The 24,106-nt window shown below is 33.4% G+C and overlaps 1 protein-coding gene across 2 annotated transcripts in view; it reads left to right on the forward strand.

Annotated features, from left to right (window-relative positions):
• CLPX (caseinolytic mitochondrial matrix peptidase chaperone subunit X) overlaps positions 1-24,046 on the forward strand; it is a 46,188-nt gene extending 22,142 nt beyond the window's left edge. Inside the window, exons 4-14 of one of the 2 annotated variants that reach the window (XM_051980843.1) lie at positions 296-450; positions 2,241-2,400; positions 3,664-3,705; positions 5,486-5,662; positions 6,225-6,389; positions 7,288-7,376; positions 8,854-9,018; positions 10,263-10,562; positions 18,144-18,236; positions 18,651-18,757; positions 22,196-24,046. In XM_051980843.1, coding sequence (XP_051836803.1) covers positions 296-450; positions 2,241-2,400; positions 3,664-3,705; positions 5,486-5,662; positions 6,225-6,389; positions 7,288-7,376; positions 8,854-9,018; positions 10,263-10,562; positions 18,144-18,236; positions 18,651-18,757; positions 22,196-22,286 — 1,544 coding nt within the window. In that variant the 3' untranslated portion in view covers positions 22,287-24,046. Of the gene's footprint in view, positions 1-295; positions 451-2,240; positions 2,401-3,663; positions 3,706-5,485; positions 5,663-6,224; positions 6,390-7,287; positions 7,377-8,853; positions 9,019-10,262; positions 10,563-17,899; positions 18,033-18,143; positions 18,237-18,650; positions 18,758-22,195 lie in introns of those variants that run through there. The other variant, XR_007951040.1, reaches the window with a different exon arrangement.
• Positions 24,047-24,106: the final 60 nt, after the last annotated feature.

Here is a 24,106-nt window from a genome sequence, read left to right on the forward strand (position 1 = left end):
CTATTTGTTTCCTCTTAAGTGATTATATTAATTTAACATAATATAATTCTTGGAGAAAAGGTTTGCAGAGCTTTAACATGGCTTCATATTTACTAAACCCATCTATTTTTATAGTTCATTTAGTATGTTATTTTGAACTAATAATTCTAAGCCTTTTTGCTGCTAGTGAGTGGGCTATCAGGGCACTCTTGCTCAGGGGTACAGCTTTCATTTATATTAAGTCCATAAGGTAAAATAATTGCTACTTGAATAATTTCTCTTTTATTTGCCCCTGTTCACCTTTTTTCTTTCACAGCTTCCACCCGATTTGTGAAGTGTGAAAAATGTCATCATTTTTTTGTTGTGCTATCTGAAGCCGACTCAAAGAAAAGCATAATTAAAGAGCCTGAATCAGCAGCAGAAGCTGTAAAATTGGCATTCCAACAGAAACCACCTCCTCCCCCCAAAAAGGTATAGGTTTTAGTTTAATCTTTTGTAAGCATTCTTTCCTTAAAATATTCCGTCCCCCCCTCCCCAATAAATTCTAAGTCCATAGTGAATTCTAATCTTTAATAATGATAAAACATAGGTAAGCCTCAAAACTTTGGCATAGTAGTCTGAATTATTGTAGATATTTAATATTTAAATAGAGAAATTAATTGCCTTTTGTGATCATATCAGAGCTGCATTCATTTGTTATAATTTGAGTATTTTTTCTATTTTAAAATACCAATTTAAAAAAGTATTCAAATGATTATTAAAGTAGCTTTATATCAAAAATAAACTACATGATCCTTAATGAGCAGCAGCTACTTTTTTTGCATTGATTTTAGCCTATTGTACCTACGGATCCTAGGATACTATGGTTCTTCCCTTTTGAAACAGTGTGAATGAAATATTATATTTCACATGTCTACAAATCTGCATTTTACACTATGTACTGAAACTACTTGTTGATCAAGGTGCTCAGGAACCTGGTGTTCCACTTTATTTTCTTGCAGTTCTTATAGGTGGTTTTGGCCATGGAATGACCTGGCTCTTTCATGGAGAGCTCAAAGCCTTTCTCATTGACTGGCTATCTCCTACCAGATCTTATGTGGGCAGCATCCCTATTAAGAAATCTCCCTTTCTTCTTTCCACCAGAGTATTTCTTTTCATTTGTAGCTTGTTTTCTTAGTATGCTTCCCCTTCTATACATTCTCTCCCCTTCCCCCCCTTTTTTAATCTTCCCCCTTCATCCGTTTTTATTAGTGAGCTTAGGGATTCCCCTATTCAGGTATGTCCTGACATATTTTCTGGATTTATAGTTGTGATGATGTGTATGAAATATAGAAAAGAATTGTATTAAATGTATATTGTAAACTTGAACTGTCCATGTGAAATAACAAAATAGGAAAAAATAGCCTTTTAAGATTATCTTGTACTAATGTATATGTCATCTAGACATTTGTTTTCAAATGAAACTTCAGAAAATATGTAGATGATCATTTTTAAAAGGTATAGTCCTGCTCAAAAAGCTGAAGAAATTTGCCTCTATGCCCTAAATTATTGGTATGAAAATAGAATTGAATCTTAATGTTGTCATTCCACAGAATCGTAACATCTAGCTCAATTTTTCTTCATATCTGTCAAATTCTAAATGTCTCTTATTATATATGTGTAAATGGTAATTTTTTGATAGTTATAAAATTCCTTTTTATGAAAAAGTAAACCTTGGTTCCAGTCTTGTCTGTATCCTTTTGAAGAAGGTAAGAAAAGAGTTGATGTGATTAACTTGGAAAAAGTCTAATTAATTAACCAACAGTGACAAAAACCTTTTTTATACTCATTTATGTTGTCATTAAATGTTTTTGTTTGTATTGTTATCTTTGTTTCCTGTACTAAACATTGACAAAAAACAAGTCGTAAAAGTACAAAGTACTTTTAAAAACAAAAGTTGAGTTTCTCTTCATTAAGAATTTTTGTGCCGAAAATTACCCTGGCATGGGTTCTGTCAATAAAAAATTATTAAAAAAGAAAAAAAAATTTGTGCCTCTGAATTAGTCAGCTTAGTCAGCATCAATTGCCTATTCTGTGCCAGGCTCTATAGTCTGCTAAGAATGTAAACACAAAGAAGGATATTACTCCTACTCAATTTTATTTCTTAGTATTTTAGTTCAGATTTATTTTTAATAAAATATGCTTGATATTTTATATTTATGCTGTGGCTTCGTTAAATAAATTTTGATCATTTTTGATTTCTAATCATTTCTGCTCCCCAGATTTATAACTACCTCGACAAATATGTTGTTGGTCAGTCATTTGCCAAGAAGGTGCTTTCAGTTGCTGTCTACAATCATTACAAGAGAATTTATAATAATATCCCAGCCAACTTGAGGCAGCAGGCAGAAGTTGAAAAGCAGACATCATTAACTCCTAGAGGTTAGTGTTATTATTGGTAATTTTTGTAACTTAATTTCACTATATTTAGAAGATAGTAACTGGTTTTCTCCTTTATCTTTTTAAAGTGCTGTTGTTTTAGAGGCATAGAATTTTTTTGAAATTCAACTTATGACAGCTAGTTCCTAGTTATTTTGGAAAAATTTGCATCCATGATTCACTCAGTTGTCATTGTAAATGGTAGATTTTGATTCTTCAATAAGCTATCTTGATATGTTATGGACTGTGGCAGTAAAAAAAAAAAAAGGTTTAATGTAGTAATTTTAAGTAGCAAAAAATAGTGACTGCTACAACTTTTTATTAAATTTTATTAAGTTTTTATGGATAATAGTATCTGAGGATGATTTTCAGAGACCAAATATATAACTGATTAAATAAGGCTGCATCTTGAATGTACTACGAACAAGTTCTGTATTTTAGTTAAAACTAGTGTTCTCATATATTCTGTAATTTAACTTTTGCATCTTTAAAAAATACAAATTTTTGCAGTGGTTTTGCCACTTTTATCATTCTAATTTTTTAAATAAGATTTTTTTTTTTTTTTTTGCTGAGGAGGCATTTGGGGTTAAGTGACTTGCATAGGGTCACACAGCTAGGAAGTGTTAAGTGTCTGAGACTAAATTTGAACTCAGGTCCTCCTGATTAGTGCTCTAACCACCTACTGCCCCTAAATAAGATTGTTTAAAAATTATCAAACTGTAACCACTGTACCACCTACTGCCCCTAAATAGGATTTTTAAAAAATTATCAAACTGTAACCATCAATAAACTCAGTATATAATAATAGGAATTTTAAAAGATTGTACGTCAAGCAATAAATTTTTATGATTTATCGTTTGTTTAAAAACAGTATTTTATTTAATTTCATTTATGGTAATGAATGCCCTTTTTTCATGTTCCCTTTGAAGTTTTTATTTTGGGGGTCTTTTCAGATTTTTGTTCCTGTTATTCAAATAATTATAGTCATATTTTTGGCTCTGTTTTTTTATTATTATTATTCTGCATCACTTCATCTTTTTTGTTTTTTTCTCTTTTGCTTTTATATTTGTCATATGTAGTACAAATGATTAAGTTTACATGGCATCTCAAGAAACATTTATTAAACTCCCAACTGCATAATAAATACTGGATTAGATCCTAGGAATAGAGAGACAAAAATTATTTAGTCCCTCTCAATCTCTTTTTTATACCTAACAAGGGACCACATGTAACAGTGATTATTTGGCTGTTTTATTTCTCTCTTAGAATTAGAAATAAGAAGACGGGAGGATGAGTACAGATTTACAAGTAAGTGATTTCTTAGGCCTGTGTAATTTATTCCTTTTAAATTTTGCTTTAGTCAAGTATCTCAATAGTAATGATAGGAATGTATCTGTTTGCATGTATATCATTGGGAAAACATTGCCTTCTAAATATGTTTATCCAAACATGTATGAAATATAAACGTCTCAGGGAGTTTTTTCAGCATTATTTTGTATAGTTTGCTGTGTCTGGTGTTCTTAGTTCATTTCTATTGTGATCCTTATTAGCCTGCAGAATAATGTTCTGTAGTATTTCTATGTCAATAATTATGTCATTGTATATTAATAACTATTTTTGAAGTTTGTGGATTTCCTATTTGTCAGATTATAAAAAGTAAAATTACTAGCTTACAGATATCTTTTTTTAAAATAGCTTTTTATTTACAAGTTATATGTATGGGTAATTTTATAGCATTGACAATTGCCAAATCTTTTTGTTCCAATTTTTCCCTCCCTTCCTCCCACCCTCTCCCCTAGATGACAGGATGACCAGTAGATGTTAAATATATTAAAGTATAAATTAGGTACACAATAAGTATACATGACCAAACCGTTATTTTGCTGTACAAAAAGAATCGGACTATGAAATAGTGTACAATTAGCCTGTGAAGGAAATCAAAAATGCAGGCAGGCAAAAATATAGGGATTGGGAATTCAATGTAATTAATGGTCCTTAGTCATCTCCCAGAGTTCTTTCACTGGTTCAGTTCATTACTGCTCCATTAGAACTGATTTGGTTCATCTCATTGCTGGAGATGGCCAGGTCCATCAAAATTGATCATCATATAGTATTATTTTTGAAGTATATAAGGATCTTCTGGCCCTGCTCGTTTCACTCAGCATCAGTTCGTGTAAGTCTCTCCAGGCCTTTCTGAAATCATCCTGTTAGTCATTTCTTACCAAACAATAATATTCCATAATATTCATATACCACAATTTATTCAGCCATTCTCCAATTGATGGGCATCTACTCAGTTTCCAGTTTCTGGCTACTACAAAGAGACCTGCCACAAACATTCGTGCACATACAGGTCTCTTTCCCTTTGTTATGATCTCTTTGGGTTAAAGCCCAGTAGTAACACTGCTGGATCAAAGAGTATGCACAGTTTGGGTAACTTTTTGAGCATAGTTGCAAATTGCTCTCCAGAATTGCTGGATGTGTTCACAATTCCACCAACAATGTATCAGTGTCCCAGTTTTCCCACATCCCCTCCAACATTCCGCATTATCTTTCCCTGTCATTCTAGCCAGTCTGACAAGGGTGTAGTGGTATCTCAGAGTTGTCTTAATTTGCATTTCTCTGTTTAATAATGACTTGGAGCATCTTTTCATATGGCTAGAAATAGTTTCAATTTCTTCATCTGAGAATTGTTTGTTTGTATCCTTTGATTGTGGAGAATTCTGATCTGCATCATTGAATGAGGATCTTATCCCATATATAGGAGCAGGTCCACCTCTAAATCTGAAGCTCTGTGCTCTTTGTGCAAGGTCATTTATTTGTGTATTTTAGTTTTTTAGTTTTTTCAACCAACCTCTAATTTTTTACTTCATCATTTAATAGGTATAATAACCAAATTCAAGTGCTTCTAAAGTGCTTTCTAAAAAAAAGTTTAGTAGCATTAGCTGTGCTGTCTTACCATAGCACAAAGCATTGCTGCATGTTAGGTAAAATATCATAAGGTATTTGACTTTAGATAGGTGGGTGTGTATGTGTGTAACAATTTAAGTGAAATTGTCTTTGGTATTTTCAATATTTCAATTTTCAGAATTGCTTCAGATTGCTGGAATTAGTCCACATGGCAATGCTCTAGGAGCATCAATGCAGCAGCAAGTGAATCAACAAATACCTCAGGAGAAAAGGGGAGGTGAAGTCCTAGATTCTGCCCATGATGACATAAAGCTTGAAAAAAGTAATATTTTGCTGCTGGGACCAACTGGGTCAGGTAAATAATGTAAATATTTTCTTACTTTTTGAAAAAACATTGCTATTATATAGATAAAGTTGGTTTAGGATTCTTCTAAAATTCTTCTAGGATTCTAAACACCATTTATTATAGGACTGTGGTTTTTTGGAAGTCCAAAAGTTCAGTCTTATCATAAATTATTAACTCTTCTTTGGCTTCATGTTGCCTGATGTTGCTCCCTTATGAGCAGCCAGCATCTTACCTTTGTAAGGTGATTTATAAAGCACCCTGAATCTGAGGAATTAAAGGAGATAGAAAAAGGATTGGAGAAGAGTTTGGGACTTCAGCAGCAGGACCACCTGCCTCAGTGGTCTGATAAGTGCTGTCAATCATTGGCATTTATAAAGCTACTGTATGCCCTAGACTAAGCCCTGGAAATAAAAACAAAGAGGCAAGAGACAGGTATTGCCCTCAGAGAGCTCACAGACTAAGGCTGGAGAAGCAGCATAATGATTATATTCAAACCTGAATTCAGTTTTTAGTTTTGTGTACTTCCAAAGCACGGCCCAGCAGAACTCTTGGTTATTTTTTCTATTTGTAGGTAAAACGTTGCTGGCCCAAACTTTAGCTAAATGCCTTGATGTACCTTTCGCTATCTGTGACTGCACTACCTTGACTCAAGCGGGATATGTAGGTGAAGATATTGAATCTGTGATTGCCAAATTGCTACAGGATGCCAATTATAATGTAGAAAAAGCACAACAAGGTAATTTCTCTCTGGATTTCTCATATGTCCCCTAATTGACAAAGTTGCTGAAGTAATTGTGTTGGGGTATTAGAATGCTGCTTTTTATTTTGGGTTGAGAAATAAAGTCCTCTTAAGTGTACTTCTTTAAAAAGTAATTTAAGTACTTTTTAAAGTGCATATTTGTCATATACTCCACCATATTTAGTGCACTGCATAGAAGTTCTTCCCCAAAAGGAATTTGGTGAGGTGACACACAGGGAGGCTGGAAGACCCAGTCACCCAGGAGCTCTTATTCATTATTGCCAGACTCTGTCTGCCACTCATATCCATACCAGTGTCATAGAGCTAAAGTGGATAGTGGTTTAAGGGCATAAATGCTTATTGGTTGATTTGTAGATCTTAATTCTAATTAGAGATAAAAGAGAAAGAGAAGTAACCTTATATACAAGAGCCTGTATGAACCTGCTGCTTCATGGCCTATTTTTCCTCTGTCATCATACTTCCTATTTCCAGCCTTAAAGACAGATACAAGCAGATTACTCCTGCCTCCCCCACCTCCATTTCTCTGGTTCATCAGAACAAGTAGATAATCCCCCTAGAAGTAAGAAAGGGCCTTTTTTTTTTTTTTAAAGATTCTTCTCAGGAAAAAGAACTGGAAGCCTCCAGCATGAAGTACAGATCTAGGAGGAAAAATCAATAGAGTACAGGGATCTTACATCTTAGTAAACTCTGTAAATCATAATAGCACATGAAAAAAGATGAATGGGGCAAACAAGTATGTTTGTGTAATGGGAAACAAATGCATATGTTGTGTAACAATTTTTAAACTTACTTTTGCTACTTAATATTTTAAAGATAAGGTTATTGTATGTATTTCATATTTCATATTATAAATAGAATCCTCCTTAAATTATAGGAATTGTCTTTCTGGATGAAGTAGATAAGATTGGCAGTGTGCCAGGCATTCATCAGTTACGGGATGTAGGTGGAGAAGGCGTTCAGCAAGTAAGCAGTTGAATATTTTGTTCAAGCCTACTAAAAAGGAGGGAATACATCAACTTCCTAGATATTGTACGTTTGGTTTGACATTCAGTTAGAGTCTGTATTATTCATACTATCTCTACAGTAAACTTTGTGTCATCTTGCAAAATCCCAGAGTTTATAGAAAGATATTTCTGAGTGCTTTTATTTATCATATTACTTGAAAGTCTGAGTTATTTCGAAAAATAAAAAGATCAAATTTTGTTTTCAGCATCATTTTTCCAGAGCCCTTAAATTAAGCTTCAGTGACATTTGAAAAAGGATTTTCTCACAAATATTTCTTAAAGAGAGTGTTCTTATTATTATGTTTACACATGAATAAATTTCTTTTCCCCTTATGTTTAGACATTAATTTTTAAGAGTTGTGTATGGAGTCTTAAAATGTTACAGGGGAAAAGGGCCTTAGAGATTCTTTAATCCCACTTTCTCATGTTACAGAAAAAGAACATTGAGGCCTCTCCCCCTTCTCCCCTCCCTCCTCCCCTCTCCCCTCCGCCCCCCAATGAAGTTAACTATTTGCCCAAGTGACTACACTTAATGGCAGAATCAAGTTTGGAACCCAAGTCTTTTAGCTCCTGGTTCTGTGTTCCTTGCATCATCTTTGTTATAATAATCAGCTTATTCAGTTTATAATTTTAGTAAAGGAACAAATGCATAAATAATGAAAATACAAAATAGATATTTTTCCAGCATCCAATTTTTAATAAAACTAGTCTTAAATTTTAATGTGAGTTGCATTTTTGTTCTTATACTTTGAAACAATCTAGCCAATATTTGGAAAATAGAGGCTCTTTGAAAATAATTAAAGGACATTTGAATATTTTTCTTCCTTCAGAAGAAAAAAATATAAAAACAAAATCCTTGTAATAAGCACATAGACAAGCAGAAATTCCCATGTTGTTCATGTCTAAAAATGTCTATCTCATTCTGCATATCATTTTTTTAACAGGATGTGGGTGACATTCTAATCTTTAATCTTTTGGAATCATAATTGATTATTGCTTTGAACAGAGTTCTTAAGTTTAAAAAAAAGTTCTTAATTATAAAGTTCCCCTTTTTCTTCAGAACTGGGGAAAGGTTTAGAGGCTGTAAGCACTTCAGATACTTTAGTAAATAGTTCCTGTTTCCTAATCTGAGGCATAGAGAGATTTCACTTTTTAAAAAGCATTTACTAATAATGAATTTTGAAGAACCTAATCACATAGGCCAAGAAATTCAAATTAGTGATTTCTTAAATAACAGGGTTTTGTAATAACTTCAGAAGAAATTAACAACAGAATGTTATTTAAATTTTACTTTTTTATGTTGCGTGAAAGTTGGGAATTTTGTTTATCATTTCTCTGCTTTTCCTCTTTGAGAAAAGCAATTTCAGTTTTTTCTTTTTTGCTGTTCAGAGTTGTACTTTGATATGATGTCATAAACCTTTCATTTTTTTCTTTAGGGTTTATTAAAACTTTTAGAAGGTACAATAGTCAATGTTCCAGAAAAGAATTCCCGAAAACTTCGTGGAGAAACAGTGCAAGTTGATACAACAAACATACTGTTTGTTGCATCTGGTGCTTTTAATGGTTTAGACAGAATAATCAGCAGAAGGAAAAATGAGAAGGTGAGCTTTCCAAAGACATAATAAGATGAGATCATTAATGTTATTATTAAAATGAGATCTTATTTTATACTTGCTCTGCTAATTAAGCATGGCCAAAACAGAACTCATTATTTTCTCCCCCAAAAAATCTACCCTTCACAACTTTTCTGTTAAGAGAATTACTTAATGTGTTTAAAAAAAAAAAATGGATGTACTTAAATAACCAAAAAAAAAAAAAAAAAATTGCTCTTACATGTAATTGGGGAAAATTTTTTTAAAAATTGTTTTTAATTGCTCAAGTTCCCAGCCTCAGAGTTATCTTTGTCACTTTGACCTTCCTCATTTCATATATATAGTCAGTTGCCACATCTTGTCAGCATTATTACTAACATAGATCTTACATCCATTTCCTTTTCTGTTCACTTAGTTACCAGTGTAGTTCAAGCCCTCATCCACTTTTACAGGATCGTTCTCACTGATCTCAGTTCCTTCATTCCAGTCTCCATTTCCTCATCTGTTAATGGGGATAATAATAACTATCTCTCAGGTTTTTTCAGATTCCTTTTCTGTATTCTTATAATAAAAAGCATATTTGTTAATTCTATAGATAATTATTGTTTTATATATATATCTTTAGTTATTTTTCAAGCAAAACCTTAAAATAAAACTTTTTAAAAATAACATCAGAAATAAAGCTGTAGATCTCATTAACAACATGCAAAAATACTTTTTTGCTGCCATTATATTTTATTAGACTTTACCTTCTTAATAAATTGACAATTTAAAGGCAACATGTAAATATAAAATTACATCTCCTTTCCTCCTCATAGTTTAATTCATTCATATCATTCATACAGATTATCTTTCTGCATTCAGTCATATTGCTCTGTCATTCAAAAACCTTTTCCTCTTTTCTAATCATTCTAATGGAATACTGTGTATGTATGGGTGAATAGGTGGGTGTTTGTTTATATCATGATCTTTTTATAATTGAACTGATGCTAATTACTATTTTCCCTTTTTTTAAAATTAGTGCATATAAAGTCAGAAAACTTCCAATTTTCTGGCATGTTTTGTCTGAAAAAAAAAAGTTTTTAAAAAAAGATTTTCAGAAAGTTCTGTAATTATTTATAACCTCAAAGAGGGATGGACACATTTCTTGTCCTGTGACATTTATCATTTGATTTATCACAGAACCCTGCTGAACATATATATTTTTTTTATTCTTAGAATTTCTCTTAACTGAATATTTTTTTCTTTGACAGTATCTTGGATTTGGAACACCAGCTAACTTAGGAAAAGGCAGGAGAGCTGCAGCAGCAGCAGATCTTGCCAACCGAAGTGGGGAATCAAATGCCCATCAAGACATTGAAGAAAAAGATCGTTTATTACGCCATGTGGAAGCCAGAGATCTCATTGAATTTGGCATGATTCCAGAGTTTGTGGGACGGTTACCCGTGGTGGTTCCCTTGCATAGCCTAGATGAAAAAACTCTTGTACAGATTCTTACTGAACCACGTAACGCAGTTGTTCCCCAGTACCAGGCATTATTCAGCATGGATAAGGTTTGATAATTTTTCCTCTTATTTAGTGTCATTATTTTAAAAGTTCCCTCATAGAATTCTCTAAACTAGTTCTTCACATAAAAAAAAAAAATGTCACTTCCACTATTGTCAGTACCCACTAACAGATATCAAAGGTAGAATGAAGTGAGATTCAAAAAGTTGAGTGAAAGGCACATATAGTTGGAGTCATGAAGGTAGTGAATGTGCTTCTTCCTTGTTTATAGAGTGATAATGGTGATAACAAAATCTAGAAACATGGAGAGGTAACTCACATCACAGTTCTCCTGGAAATATAAATGCCCATTCTAGCATGTTAGCTTTTCATCATGGGATTATGTATCTATTACTTTAAAAATAATAGTTAATAGACAGAAGATGGTAAACAGTTAACAAACTACAAAATCCTTGTTCAAGATGTATAGTTCTAATTTCTCCCTATGCTTATTTTAGTTCTTGTTTGAAAGGAAGTTTTATGAGTAATATTAACTGTAGTACTTATTTGTTTAAAAAGCTAAATTAAATGATTTGTCAGCAGAAGGAAATTATTGAAGATAATACTAGGAATTCTCTACATTTCAAATAATTTTTAAATTCTTTGATAAAGTAAAATCTTATTTTAGATGCTACTCACTTGGAATTTGTGTCTATTAAAGGATAACTGGGCTGAAATTTACTTTAATACTATATCTGAAAGAAAAAATTTACTAAGCAATAAAGTAGATAAACAGAATTTTCTATTTTAATGGAATGACTTTAATGAAGTGGGCCAAATCATTTCATGATTCTTTGAAATGAGGAAGTTCAAATTATTAAGTTACTTCCTTCTTGTAAGGTGCTTTGGTAGCACCAGGGCCACAAAACTAAATAGTAATAGTCTGTCTTTACAAGGAACTTACATTCTATTATGGAGTTACAGTAGATAAACAGATAAGAAAATACAAGCTAAAAGATAATTTTAGGAAGAGCATACCAAGAACTTGGGGAAGTGAGGGAAAATTCATGTAGGAAGTTTGATCTGAATAATTTGAAGGAAACCAAGGATTGTAAGAAATGGAGATGAGAAAGAAATTCATTTATGGACAGGGTACAAGGCTATATAGAAGCAAAGAACTTGAAATCTTGATTTCAGAGAACAACTTTTGTAGGCAAGTTTGATTGGAGCATAGTGTATGCAAAGGGGTAAGTAACATGAAATCTGGAAAGGTAAGTGAGAAATTAAGCTTTAAGTGCTAGGGTTAGCTTTTTTTTTTTTTTTTTAATTCAAAACAAAGACATTTATTGAAATAGTACAGTGAAATTATTTGCAATAGAATTTTCTCTCCATAAACCTTGAGCATACTCCCACAAATATATACATTGTTAATGTGGAGAGTGAGCAGGCATAGAGGTAACACTATGAAAAGGTCCACACATGGAAAAATACATGTGGAGGGATCTTCTGAATTGGTCTTCTTTATGTTCCTCATTGAGCAGTATTATTTGTTTGTTTTTAATATTCAGTATTTTATCATTCATTTTTGTATTTTATTTTCCCAATTTTTCTTCCTCCTTCCATGACCTCCCCACTCTCCAAGATAGCAAGTAATCTGATATAGGTTAAATAATGTACAATTCTTTTTTTTTTTTTTAATAACTTTTTATTGATAGAACGCATACCAGGGTAATTTTTTACAGCATTATCCCTTGCATTCACTTCTTGTACAATTCTTTTAAACGTATTTCCATATTTGTCAAGTTGTGCAAGAAAAATCAGACCATGGAAAAAACATAAGAAAGGAAAAAAAAAGTGAAAATACTATGTTTTGATCCATATTCAGTCTTTATAGTTCTCTTTCTGGATTCAGATGGCCTTTTCCATCCCAAGTATATTGTATTGTTAGAAATTTGTATTTGATCCTAGAAGCAACAATGCAGTCAGAACTGTTGCTTAAAATTATTTTCACAGCTGTTGGAGAATAGGTTGGTAAGGAAAGCAATTAGAACCATGGACATTGCTTAGTGACTTCTCTTCTAAATCATCTTCTAGATGAGATGCTTAGGAAGATTCCCATGTGATAGAAGAGAAAGGGACAGATGTGACAGATGTTTTGGAGGTAGAATCTATAAGTCATGGCAAATTTTCAGTAGATATCAAGAGAGTAAAAGAAAGGATGGCTCCAAGGTTCCAAACCTAGGTAACTGGAAAAATGCTGTTACTATCAAAAGAGATTGTGAAGTTATGATATGGTAATAGAAGAATAGGATTGCCCAGTTAAGATAAAATAACATGTTTTGAAGACCTCATCATCATAGTTTCCTTGGAACGTTAAGCAAACTGTGGAGAGAAACAGAAGGAATGTGGGGATGACACAAGGTTGAGGCTTGGTAACTCCTGGAACACATGGGTAATGGTAAACAAAGAGGTGGGAGATTCATGAATAAGGCATAATATAGAATTGAGGCTGAAGGGAGACACTGAACCCAAAACAGGTTATAGGCTAGGAAGATCAGGGAGGAATAGAGTGACTTGTAGGTTAAAATAAAGACTAAGGATTTATGTAGAATAAGACAATATGAGTAATTTCAAGAGTTTCAGATCATGGTAACAGAATAGTTACGGGTAATGGTGAGATTAAGAGTATGATCATTCCTGCTTGTGTCCAAGGGTAGAATAAAGGTGCAATAGTAACAGTAAAGGTTGAACTAGGGGACCAAAGTGTTTAAGGAGACATTAGATATTAAAGGGAGTAGAATTTGATGTGAATTTGCTAGCCATAGAGTTGCAGAAGAACCAGTTGATTAGATTCCTACTTCTAGGGGTGCTTTTAAGGTGGTGTTATTTTTATTTTATTTTGTGGATTTTTTTTAATTCTAATTTTGTGTGTGTGTGTGTGATTTTCAAATACTAAGGAAGCAACCGAGGAGATTGGATTAGACATTTGAATTGGCAGATACCTTAGCCCAAACAGTTCTTTTGCCTCATATCAAAATGATGAGATTTGATGCAACATTTGGAAAATACTCTGTATTTGGCATATATACTTTGTCGCTCATTAGTCTTACTATCTTATCTTGAATCTAGTCCTGAGCAGGTTCCTAGCAGTGAGAAACTGCATGAATTACAGATAACTGGGGCATTGTTGTTTTATCTCCTGGTAGTTTGATGGAAAATCTTAACATAAGTAGTGCCTTCAAATATAAATATAGTTGTAGCTTTTAGGACTAGAGACCTCCAAATTTAGTCTCTCAGAGGGACTGGGACTACATTTTTATTCTCCATTGTCCAGTGATTAAAAAAAAAAAATTAAGGAAGCAGTAAGTAGGTTATGGGACAAGTTTTGGTGTCAAACTGTTTCCCTTTTTATATTAGTTGGACTAGATAATCTTTGAGGATTTTCTCATTTTTGGTAGTCTGTAATTATATAATTCAGAAATATTTCATTGTGTTAGATATAGTTGTTGTTATACTAAAAATTAAAGCATGTTAACAATTCATTTACAGCTATTCAGTAAAAACAAACACCCTTGGGGACTTTCCTTTTGTAAAGTTTGTTATTGGACAAGTTTTTTTTTAAGTATGTTTCTTGAAAAGCATTGCATAGCTTGAATTTTAACAATTCACACTGTCCTTCCATCATTCTGAATCAGTGAGGCTTCACTATAATATTGATATTGCTTTATTATCTATGCTGCCCTTTAGCACAATATAGTGTGCTTTAAATGTGTTTCCTCTAAACAACATATTGTAGGATTCTGGCTTTTAATCCAGTCTGCTATCTGCCTTTGCTTTATGGGGGAGTTTACCCCATTCACATTTATGGTTAAATTACTAATTCTGTATTTCCTGCCATCTTGTTAGCCCCAGATTATGCTTTTTTCCTTTCTTTCCTCCTTACCTCTCCCCCCCCCCCCCAAGTATTAAACTTAAGAGCATCACTTGCCTCATGCAGCCCTCCCTCTTTAGGATTCCCCCCTCCCCGCCCCCCCTTCCCAGCCCCTTAGAGTCTCTCCCCTTTTCTTAAACCTTTCCCTATCAATTTCTGTATTCCCTTCTATTTATCCTATCCCTTTCCTTTTTTCCCCTCCCACTTTTCAGTGAGGTGGGAGAAGTTTCTTTGTAAACCTAATATGCCTAATGTTTTCTCTTTGAGCAAGTTCTGATGAGAGTAAGATTCACACTATGAGCATCCCCTTCCCTTCTTTCCCTCAGATATAATAGATTTCCTTTACCTCTTCATGAGATGTAGTACTTGCACTTTTCCCGTTTTTTGGTACAATTTACTTTCCACCTCTAGATCCTAGAGGCAAACCAAATTATACATATACTCTTTATGTATGCCAGGCTTCACTATAATTTAAGAATATTATAAAAGACCTAAGTTTTGGTAACTTATTTAAAATGCAAGGCAAAGGAGTTAATACTGGTCATTAAAGGCGAAACTCAATGTTTTTGTTGTTGTTGAGTCATGACCTCATTTGGGATTTTCTTAGCAAAGATACGTAATGGTTTGCCATTTTCTTCTCCAGTTCATCTTAGTAAATGAGGATCTGAGGCAAACAGGGTTAAGTGACTTGCCCAGAGTCTCACAGCTTATGTCTGAGGCCAGATTTGAACTCAAGAAAATGAATGAGTCTTCATAGAATAGAGCTCAACACTCTACTGCCCCACTCGGCTACCACTCCAATTATATGTATTCCATATTAACATTTTTTGGCTACCATGTAAGTTCATTAAGATTGCTGTCCACTAAAAATACCCTAATCTTTTTCATGATAATGCTTGATGGTTCATGATATGTTTAATCACAAACCTGGTGAAGTTAATTTTTTGTAGTTTAGTGCAGGACTTTACACTTGTCCCTTTTAAATTCCAGCTTGCCATTAGATCTTGTCATTTCAATATTTTTAGCTATTCTCAGCTTGGTTTTGGCTGCAAATTTTGATAAACTTATCAATCTATACTTTCAAATCTTGATCAAATGTTAAATAACAGCCAAAAAAAGATATTTTGATCTTTGAAAAAATTTCCTGATATAAGTGACCCACAATCAGGACATGTGGTTTTATAGATTTTTGCTAGTAGTGTTGATAGTTTTGTATTTATTCATCCATGTTCACTAGTTTAGGCCATTTTGTGTGGATTTGGAAGTTAGGAGGTATTTTATGACCAATGTTGAGATAAAATCTGAATCCCTGATTTTACTGACATAATGCTCTTATTAATGGAGCTAGTCCAGAGAGAAAATGAATTTTGTATTAAAGCTTCAGCTTGCTTTGAATTCTATATAATCTCTTCAGAATTTCAAGGTGATATTAGACAATATCTCAGAATACATTGGTTAATAAGATATTTGTACTGGTTAATAAGATATTTGTACAGAATATAACAACATGTCAGGATATTTTAGATTTACAAATATATATATGCCCTGCTTTAAGTTAATGCAGATTTGGGAAACAGAGGAAAGGATGATTATTTGCTTGTTGGGGAAGGGGAAAGGAAAAGGGAATAAGCATTTATATAGTTCCTGCTATATTCCAGGCACTGTGCATCTAAGTATTTTCTTTACAAATATTATTTTATTTGATCCTCATAATAACATGGTGAAGAAGGTATTATTTTTCTCATTTTATAGATGAGGAAACTGAGGCAAGTAGAAGTTGATGACTTGCCCAGGCTCACATAGCTAGTTGGGATTGAGGCTGCATTTGAACTTCCTGACAGCAGACCCATTGTTCTCTGTCTTTGTAAGACTATTGGTTAGATAATTCCTTTAGTTAGGCTCTCCTACTACATGGAACTTAAAAAAATTTAGTCCTTTTGCAGGATGTATAAAATGATACCTTGTATTTAATTTTTAATCATAATTGTAATTACATTCCTAAAAACTGCAGAGGTGATCATTGGTCTTCTATTTGGAATTCTTATTTGAAATATTTCTTTGACTAATGAAATAAGATTTTATGCAATTAGCTCCTTTTTCTTTGACTGGGTTTCCTTTAACTAATGAGTATGGTCCACATTTCACCACTTAGAGTGATTTAGAATTTTCAATTTTTATACAAGTTTGTAAAAAATATGTTGCCTCTTTCTGGGATTTTCATGCCTCTGTACACATGTATTGAGCCAGAGACCTTTTAGGTTCTCAGTGAGGCATGACAGCCACCCATGCTCCTGTTTCTCTGAAGTCCAGCAGAGACATCAAATCCTCAGCATAACATTCTTACATGAGAATAAGATTTTCTGGCAGTAAAAATTTGTACATTTATAAAAAGTGATATGTAAGAGGATTTCTTCTCCCTGCTCACTTTCCTACTTATAGGCCAGCCTGGCTCTACTCAAAGTGTAAAGTTATTGACAAAGGCAAATTAGTTTTTTTCATAGAGTAATAAGAATATAGTTAGTTGTGTGTTTTTTTAGTTATCTTGTTTTATATCAAATTGTAATGTTCCTGGAGAAGAGAAATTTCTGTCAGAACATATTAGAGATCTTTTTTGGGGGGTACATGTTTAAGCTTTAAGCTTATACATTTTTAATGATTCTAAATGATATGGTACGTATCATAATAAGATAATATCTAAAGTCAGTATTTAAATGCAAATGAGGTCTACATTAAATTTTTTTGCAAATAAATGCAGTGGCTAGGTTGCTGGACCTGGAGTACAATACAACCTCAAGACATTTTACTCAAGCTGGATCCTGAGCAAGTCACTTAATCTGTACTATCTCAGTTTCTCTGATGTACCTATTTCTCAGAGTTTATGTGAGGATAAAATGAAATATATGTAAAGTTCCTCAAAAACTTTGAAACTTTATATAAATGCTGGTTATTTCATTCAGCAACTATTTTAATGTTTAATGCCTGCTTTTTTTTTTTTTTTTTTTTTTTTTTTTGTAAGACCCTGTGTGTTAGTATGTTAGATACACATATGGCTTAACCCTAGGATGCACATGTGCATAAGAAAATCAAAAAGCATTTATTGAATACTTCTGTGTCAATCATTCTGCTGTGTGGGTATATGTAACAAGTACTGTAAGAGTAGTACAACCAAAATTGCAGTAGCATTTTAGAGAAAGGAGAAATTGCTTCTGGGGAGGATGATCAAAGAATGCTTTAATGGAAGGAACATGTGAAATGGAGATTGAATGATGGATAGAAATTTGATAGATGGGGAGGGGGCTTTTCTCATAAGGGAAAACTATCTGAGCAAAACAGGAAAGTATGTTCAGAGAATAAAGAGATTTGGTCAAAGCTTAGAGTATGTAGAAGAGTAGTAGGAGACTAGAAAGGTAGCTTGTGGGCCAGATCACAGACAGCCTTGATTGCCTGCTGAGGAGTATGTACTTTATTTCCTAGGCAATGGGGACCCATTGAAGATTTTTCAGGAGGGGAATGACATGATCAAAATGGTGTGCAGGATGGATTGCAGGGAGGAGAGACTGGAGGCAAAGAAACCAGTTTTAGGCTATTGCAGTAGTCCAGGCATAAGGTAATAAAGGCCTGGACTAGGGCGGTGGTAGTATTGGTTAAAGGGTAAAGCATCCTATGCCACTTAGGAAAGCTTTATTGAATTATCTAATCATATATCTCTTTCTTGTAGTGTGAACTTAATGTTACCGAAGATGCTTTGAAGGCCATAGCTAGATTGGCACTAGATAGGAAGACTGGTGCAAGGGGCCTTCGATCTATCATGGTAAGTTTGCATTGCCTTACAAGAATTATATAGTTTCTGCTTTTCAAGTGTCAAAAGAAAAAGTGTGTATGTGTGTATGCATGCATATATATGTGTGTTTTACACAGAAGTGAATGCACACAAATATTCAGCACATCAAACAGTAATTTAGTGTAGAAAGAGATCATTCAGAGGGAGAGGGAAAGAGAAGGAATGTCTTTAGCTGTAAATATGCAAGTGAGATGCCTAATTAGAGGAAACAGTAGTAGTTATCTGAACCTAGCAGACTAACCTCCTACTGAGATACTTTTTTATGTGCTGAAAATAAAACATGAGCCTGTCCATTGGATATTTTGATCATTCAGTGTCTATACACAAAGTGTAAGAATTTAAGGTAAAACTTTTTTCTATGTAATCTTTTTCTTATTCCCTTAGGAAAAGCTGTTACTAGAACCAATGTTTGAAGTACCAAATTCTGACATTGTATGTGTGGAAGTTGACAAAGAAGTTGTAGAAGGAAAGAAGGAACCAGGATACATAAGGTAATATAAATCATGCCAAAACAAATTGATTACAAGCAAAGCCTTACTTTGTACATAAATATAGCATTAATATCTCTTATTATTAATGTATGACCTAAAGTATAAGAATTTTTCTCAAAAATAATTTATTAAATGCAGTATTTATGAACCTGTAACAAAAGACTAAGATTTGATTTTTAACTTTAAAGAAAAACAGATATAAAGGTTACACGTGAAATGTTTGTGTAGTGCATGTGAATGGACAACACAGTCTTTACCCTTATCTCAGAGAAATTCTTCCACTTGTATTCTATTTATTATCTCCTGTTTTCATTTCTGAGATCTTACTTTTTCAATTTCCTCTTTTTATTGCATCTTCAATTTTTCTTGTTTCCTTTGGCACCTGACCTACCTTCTTGGAAAACAATTGTATTTCCTCTATCTTGGGGGTTAGGAGAAATTTCCTTGAAGTAGCTGCCTTATCATTGCTCTTTATCCCCAGATTTCTTGAAAGAATAGTCTATAGTCGTTGGCTCTACTTTGTTACCACCCATTCACTCTCTAGTTTCCCCAGTATAATTCATGTTACCCCAGCAACTCTGAGACTGTGTTCTCAGAAGTCATCAGTAATTTCTAATTACCAATTCCAGCTTTTATTCTTTGTCTTCTCAGCAGTAATTAGTCTCTTCAGCCATTCTTTCCTCTTTTTACTTTCTAATCTTTTGACTTCAGGAAAACTGTATTGCACTTTGACCTCTAGCTGCTCCTCAGTCTTCTTTGTTCTTCTTTTTCCTATTCCCCCATCATTCTGTCTTTGATTTTCTTTCTCCTCTCTCTTGGCATTGATATCCATCCCCACACTTTATACTGATATCTCAGGGCTAATACTATTAAGTATATTTCTCCTAAAATACAGACTCACTTTTCCAGTATCTTACTGGATAAATTTACCACATGAATGTTCCACTAGGACCTGCAGTTCAATACATCAGCCTCTTATGTGACCTCAAGTTGTTTCTCTTGCTGGCTTTGCTATGTCTGTTATGTGATACCACTACCAGTCACCCAGACTGAAAACCAATGTGTTGGGTTTTTTTATGTTTTTAGCCTTTTTTCCTTATACTCAATATCTGATTAATCATCAGTCCTGTTATTTCTACTTCTTTGATATTTTTCACATAAGATGTCTTCTCTATTCTCACAACTTCCAGACTTTTTGTACTTAAGTTTACAAGAAAGGTAGCAGGAGATTAATGTTAAGCATTTAAGGGGAAGCATTTCAAAAATGAAATGGAAGGAAGACAATAAAAAAAATCATTAGTAGAAAAGTCATTAAAGAAAATAATATGGGAAAAGCAAACCAGACCAATCAAATACACAGTCTGTTAACAAGTATTTATTAAGGTGCTGGCACCGTGCTGAGATACAAAGAAATGGTTAAAAAAAAAAAAAATGATGCCTCCTCTCAAGGAACATCTAATCTAATAGGAGAGACAATATGCAAACAACTCTATACAAATAAAGATATATACAGAGACCATGCTGTAGGTAATCTACCACTTTTTTGATGGTATTGAGAGACTGGTTCCTTGAGATAATAATGTTGACAGACATACAAGAGAAAAACAAATGCATGCAAGAAATATTTGCCATTATCATAAAGAATATCTAGTGCAGTTTGCAAATGAAAGAAGATTCTGTATAATTAATGAAGGCCTCTGGATGCTTCTGTTTATGGATTGCATGTAATGACTGATGGAAACATTGCATAGCCTCCTAAAGAAGTCTGTAATCAGAATTTCCATATAGGATGTGCAGTTGGATGGAAAACCCACAGGAGAGAGAGGGAGAGGGAGAAATGTGTGTATCTTGAACACATTTGTGTTCAATATCCATTGATTCATTCAATACCAATCTATCCACAATAAGCCCAGAAATGAATAGAAGAAAAAGAGCAATATGGGTTGCATTGGGGAATTTGAACAATAATTTTTAATGATTCCAAATTTCTTCATGAATCAAAGCCTTTCTTTTTTTAATATTTTTCTTGGGATATCATATGGCTAAAAATCATGAAAATACAGTAGTATCCAAAGAATTAAAATTGTCAGGGCATCTAGATGGTGCAGTGAATAGAGCACCAGCTTTGAAGTATGGAGGACCTGAGTTCAAATGTGATCTCAAACACTTAACACTTCCTAGCTGTGTGACCTTAGGCAAGTCACTTAACCCCAATTGCCTCAGCAAAATAAAGAAATAAATAAAATGAAATCTTTGCTTACTCAAAGAACAATAGAGAGAGGCCTAGGGAGGGTGAATAGGCAGTAGTATGTTGCCAAAAAACATCCTCAAACATATCAAGATATTTGATCAGAAAAGGAAGTAGGCTAGCCACGCAGAGTGGTAGAGCTAAACAAGTTGGATTCAGAGGACCTTTTATTTTAAAATCAAAGAGTTGGACTAGGTATTGTGTAAGGTTGCTTTCACCTCTTAAATCTAATACAGCAGTGCCATGTAAGTAAAGCAAAAGATAACCAACATTCTTCATGGGTAGAGAGATCTAAAGAAAAAAACACTGGTACCTTGGGTGGATCTTTGTGGAGGACTTAGAAGTGGTTTATGGACTAGAGTTGCATAGGCTGAGGTGGCACAGACTGGTTGACAATCTGCACTATTCATTCAACAAACATTTTAAAGCAGTTTCTGTGTGGAAAGCACTGGAGAGATATAAAAACAAAAATGAATAGGTTCTTGTCAGAATTTAACTTATGTTCTATTGGGTTGGAAGTTGGAGATATGGAACATATACATAGATAATTAAATACAAAATATACACAAAATAAAGTGTTTTCTCAGGAGAAGGTATTATACTATCTAAGGAGCCTAGGGCCCTTCTAGGAGAGGTTTTTTGAAGTCAAGTCATGGTTCCAAGAGTCAGAAGTGAGGAGAGAGCCCATGCAAAGATCAAGAGTCGGGAGATAAAGGTTTGAGTATGGGAATCTGTAAGTGGGCCAGTTTCTTTGCAATGTGAGCGAATGGTGAAGTGATGAGGAATTAGCCTGGAAAAATAACTTGGAAGCCAGACTAGGGAGGGCTTTAATTACCATATAAAAGAATTTAACTCAGCAGCAAACACTTCTTGAATAAATTACATTGCCAGACTCATGCTTTAGGATTGTACTTAAGCAGTTGTCTAGAAAATAGATTAGAAAGAAGTACAGCACAATTTGGAAATTTCCACTAGGTTCAGGCCAGAGATAAACATCAAAAATGAACATTTCAGTTTAGCATTCACTTGTTAAGAATTTTGAAAGTGTTGGGGGGGCAATGTTTCATAAATTGTTAAAGTTGTTTTTTCAGCTGTGAAACACTGATATACTGATTTTAATTTTATTTTCATTTAGAAAAATAAATACATAGACTTTTCAGTTGTTTAAAAATGATTGCTTTTCATCATAGGGCTCCAACTAAAGATTCAAATGAAGAGGAGTATGACTCTGGAGTTGAAGAGGAAGGGTGGCCTCGGCAAGCAGATGCTGCAAACAGTTAAACACTGTTAAACCTTTATCCCATAGAAATTTCTCCCTTTTGTTTTAAGATCGTAACTGGCTTTACAGTCTGACATTAAAGGCATTGGATCTATCCTGGATATTATACATGGTCAGAAGCCTTTAGGATAAGAATCAGATCATGTATGTTATTGTAACATCACATTGATTTTATGCAGTGGACATTATGTGGACTTCAGTGGCACAATGTTCAAAAATTAAATGTACATTTTTTGGTTCAGTTTTTAAAAATATGCTTTAACAAAATTCTGAAGTTATATTAAGCAATGCAGGTGTTGCCAGTAACTAATGAAAATTACAATAATGTTACTCTACAAATGGGAAAATAAATTTCCTTAAAAACTGAATATTGATATCCCATTAGTTCAACTTTTTTCATACACATTTGTTTCCTGAAGAGATCAGATTTTTATTCACATTTGAAATTGAAAAATACACTGATGGTCACATTAGTAATGGAAAAGTGCCCAAGATTATTTTGATTTTTAGTTATGTTCTTAGGCTGCTTTGTTAATTCATAACACCAACTTACCAAGTGATTTCAATATAAAATGCAATTTGCTTATTGGCCAGTCTAATTTATTGGCCAATTGAGTTGCACTTCAGTGCAATGGAAAAGCAGATGGAATTGGAATCTCAGTAAATTTCTCACAGGAAAAACAAATGAGGAATACAGCATGTAGGTATATTTAAATTTTAAGTAAAATACTTTTAATATTGTGCAATTACCTAAAAGCTAGTGTGCATCAGTTTTTTGGTGCTGGATATTTGTCCAACCTCCTATTTCCTTATAAAATTATAACATCAAAGAAAAAAATTCTTTTTCTGTAATCAGTAGTGAATTTGTTAATACAAAAATGACTTCTAAATTTTTTGCTCTCATTTGTTGTACATATTTTTCTTGGTCGTCATTAATTTGGACTTATAGCAAAACAAAGAGGAATAAAACTGAAACCCTTGGAGGACTTTTTTTTTTTTTTTTAAGATCCTTTAGTAGAAAACTAAGGAAACTAGTAATGGATTTTCAATTTAAAATTTTTTTTTAAAATAAAATCTTGAGACACCTTTTCAGTTTTTTCCTTTACTGCAAAGAGGTTGCAGATTGTTTATTCCTCTAGTTCAACTTTTTAAAAAATTCAACTTAACACTGATTTAAACCTTTATTTTCAACTTTTAGCCTGCTTTCTAAAAATAAGGATTTTCCTCATGCACTTTGTCAGGAAGAAAAAACATTAGCCCTTAACAAGTTTAATTACAAGTCCTCATCTTGTACTGAAGAGGTGACTTAATTAGGGCTTTACATGACTTAGATAATAGGAGAGTTGTGAAATATTTATCTATGAATGGGATAGGTACAGAGGTGCACATTCACTAAGTCAGGTTTATGTAGCAATGAGCAGGAACAAGAATCCTACTTAGTCTCCTCCGTAATGGTTAAAGTTACTTTCAAGAAGCCCTTGATACTGTGTTGTAACTTCATTCATTACTTTCCTTTTATTGTATAATTTTCCTTTTTGTAGAGTGGGAAAAATGGAAGTAGATTTTAATTCTTTTGAGGATAATCCTCCAGAAATGGCGGGGAGACAATAAGTGGCAACAGAAAACAACTTGCATTTAGTTTTGGAAGTTGTTTATAACATTGTGATCGATGTTTTTAAATCAAACACAAATGCAGTGTAACTACAATTTGTACCTTGGAACTTTGTTTTGGCATTTGAATAAAACGAAGCTATTAATGAAAGTTATCTTGTCCTCCATGAAATAAAGTAACCAGCACCAACTAGTCCTAGTTGGGGGCGGG

This window comes from Antechinus flavipes, chromosome 2 (genome assembly GCF_016432865.1).
Source record: "Antechinus flavipes isolate AdamAnt ecotype Samford, QLD, Australia chromosome 2, AdamAnt_v2, whole genome shotgun sequence".
NCBI classification, from domain to species: Eukaryota; Metazoa; Chordata; class Mammalia; order Dasyuromorphia; family Dasyuridae; genus Antechinus; species Antechinus flavipes.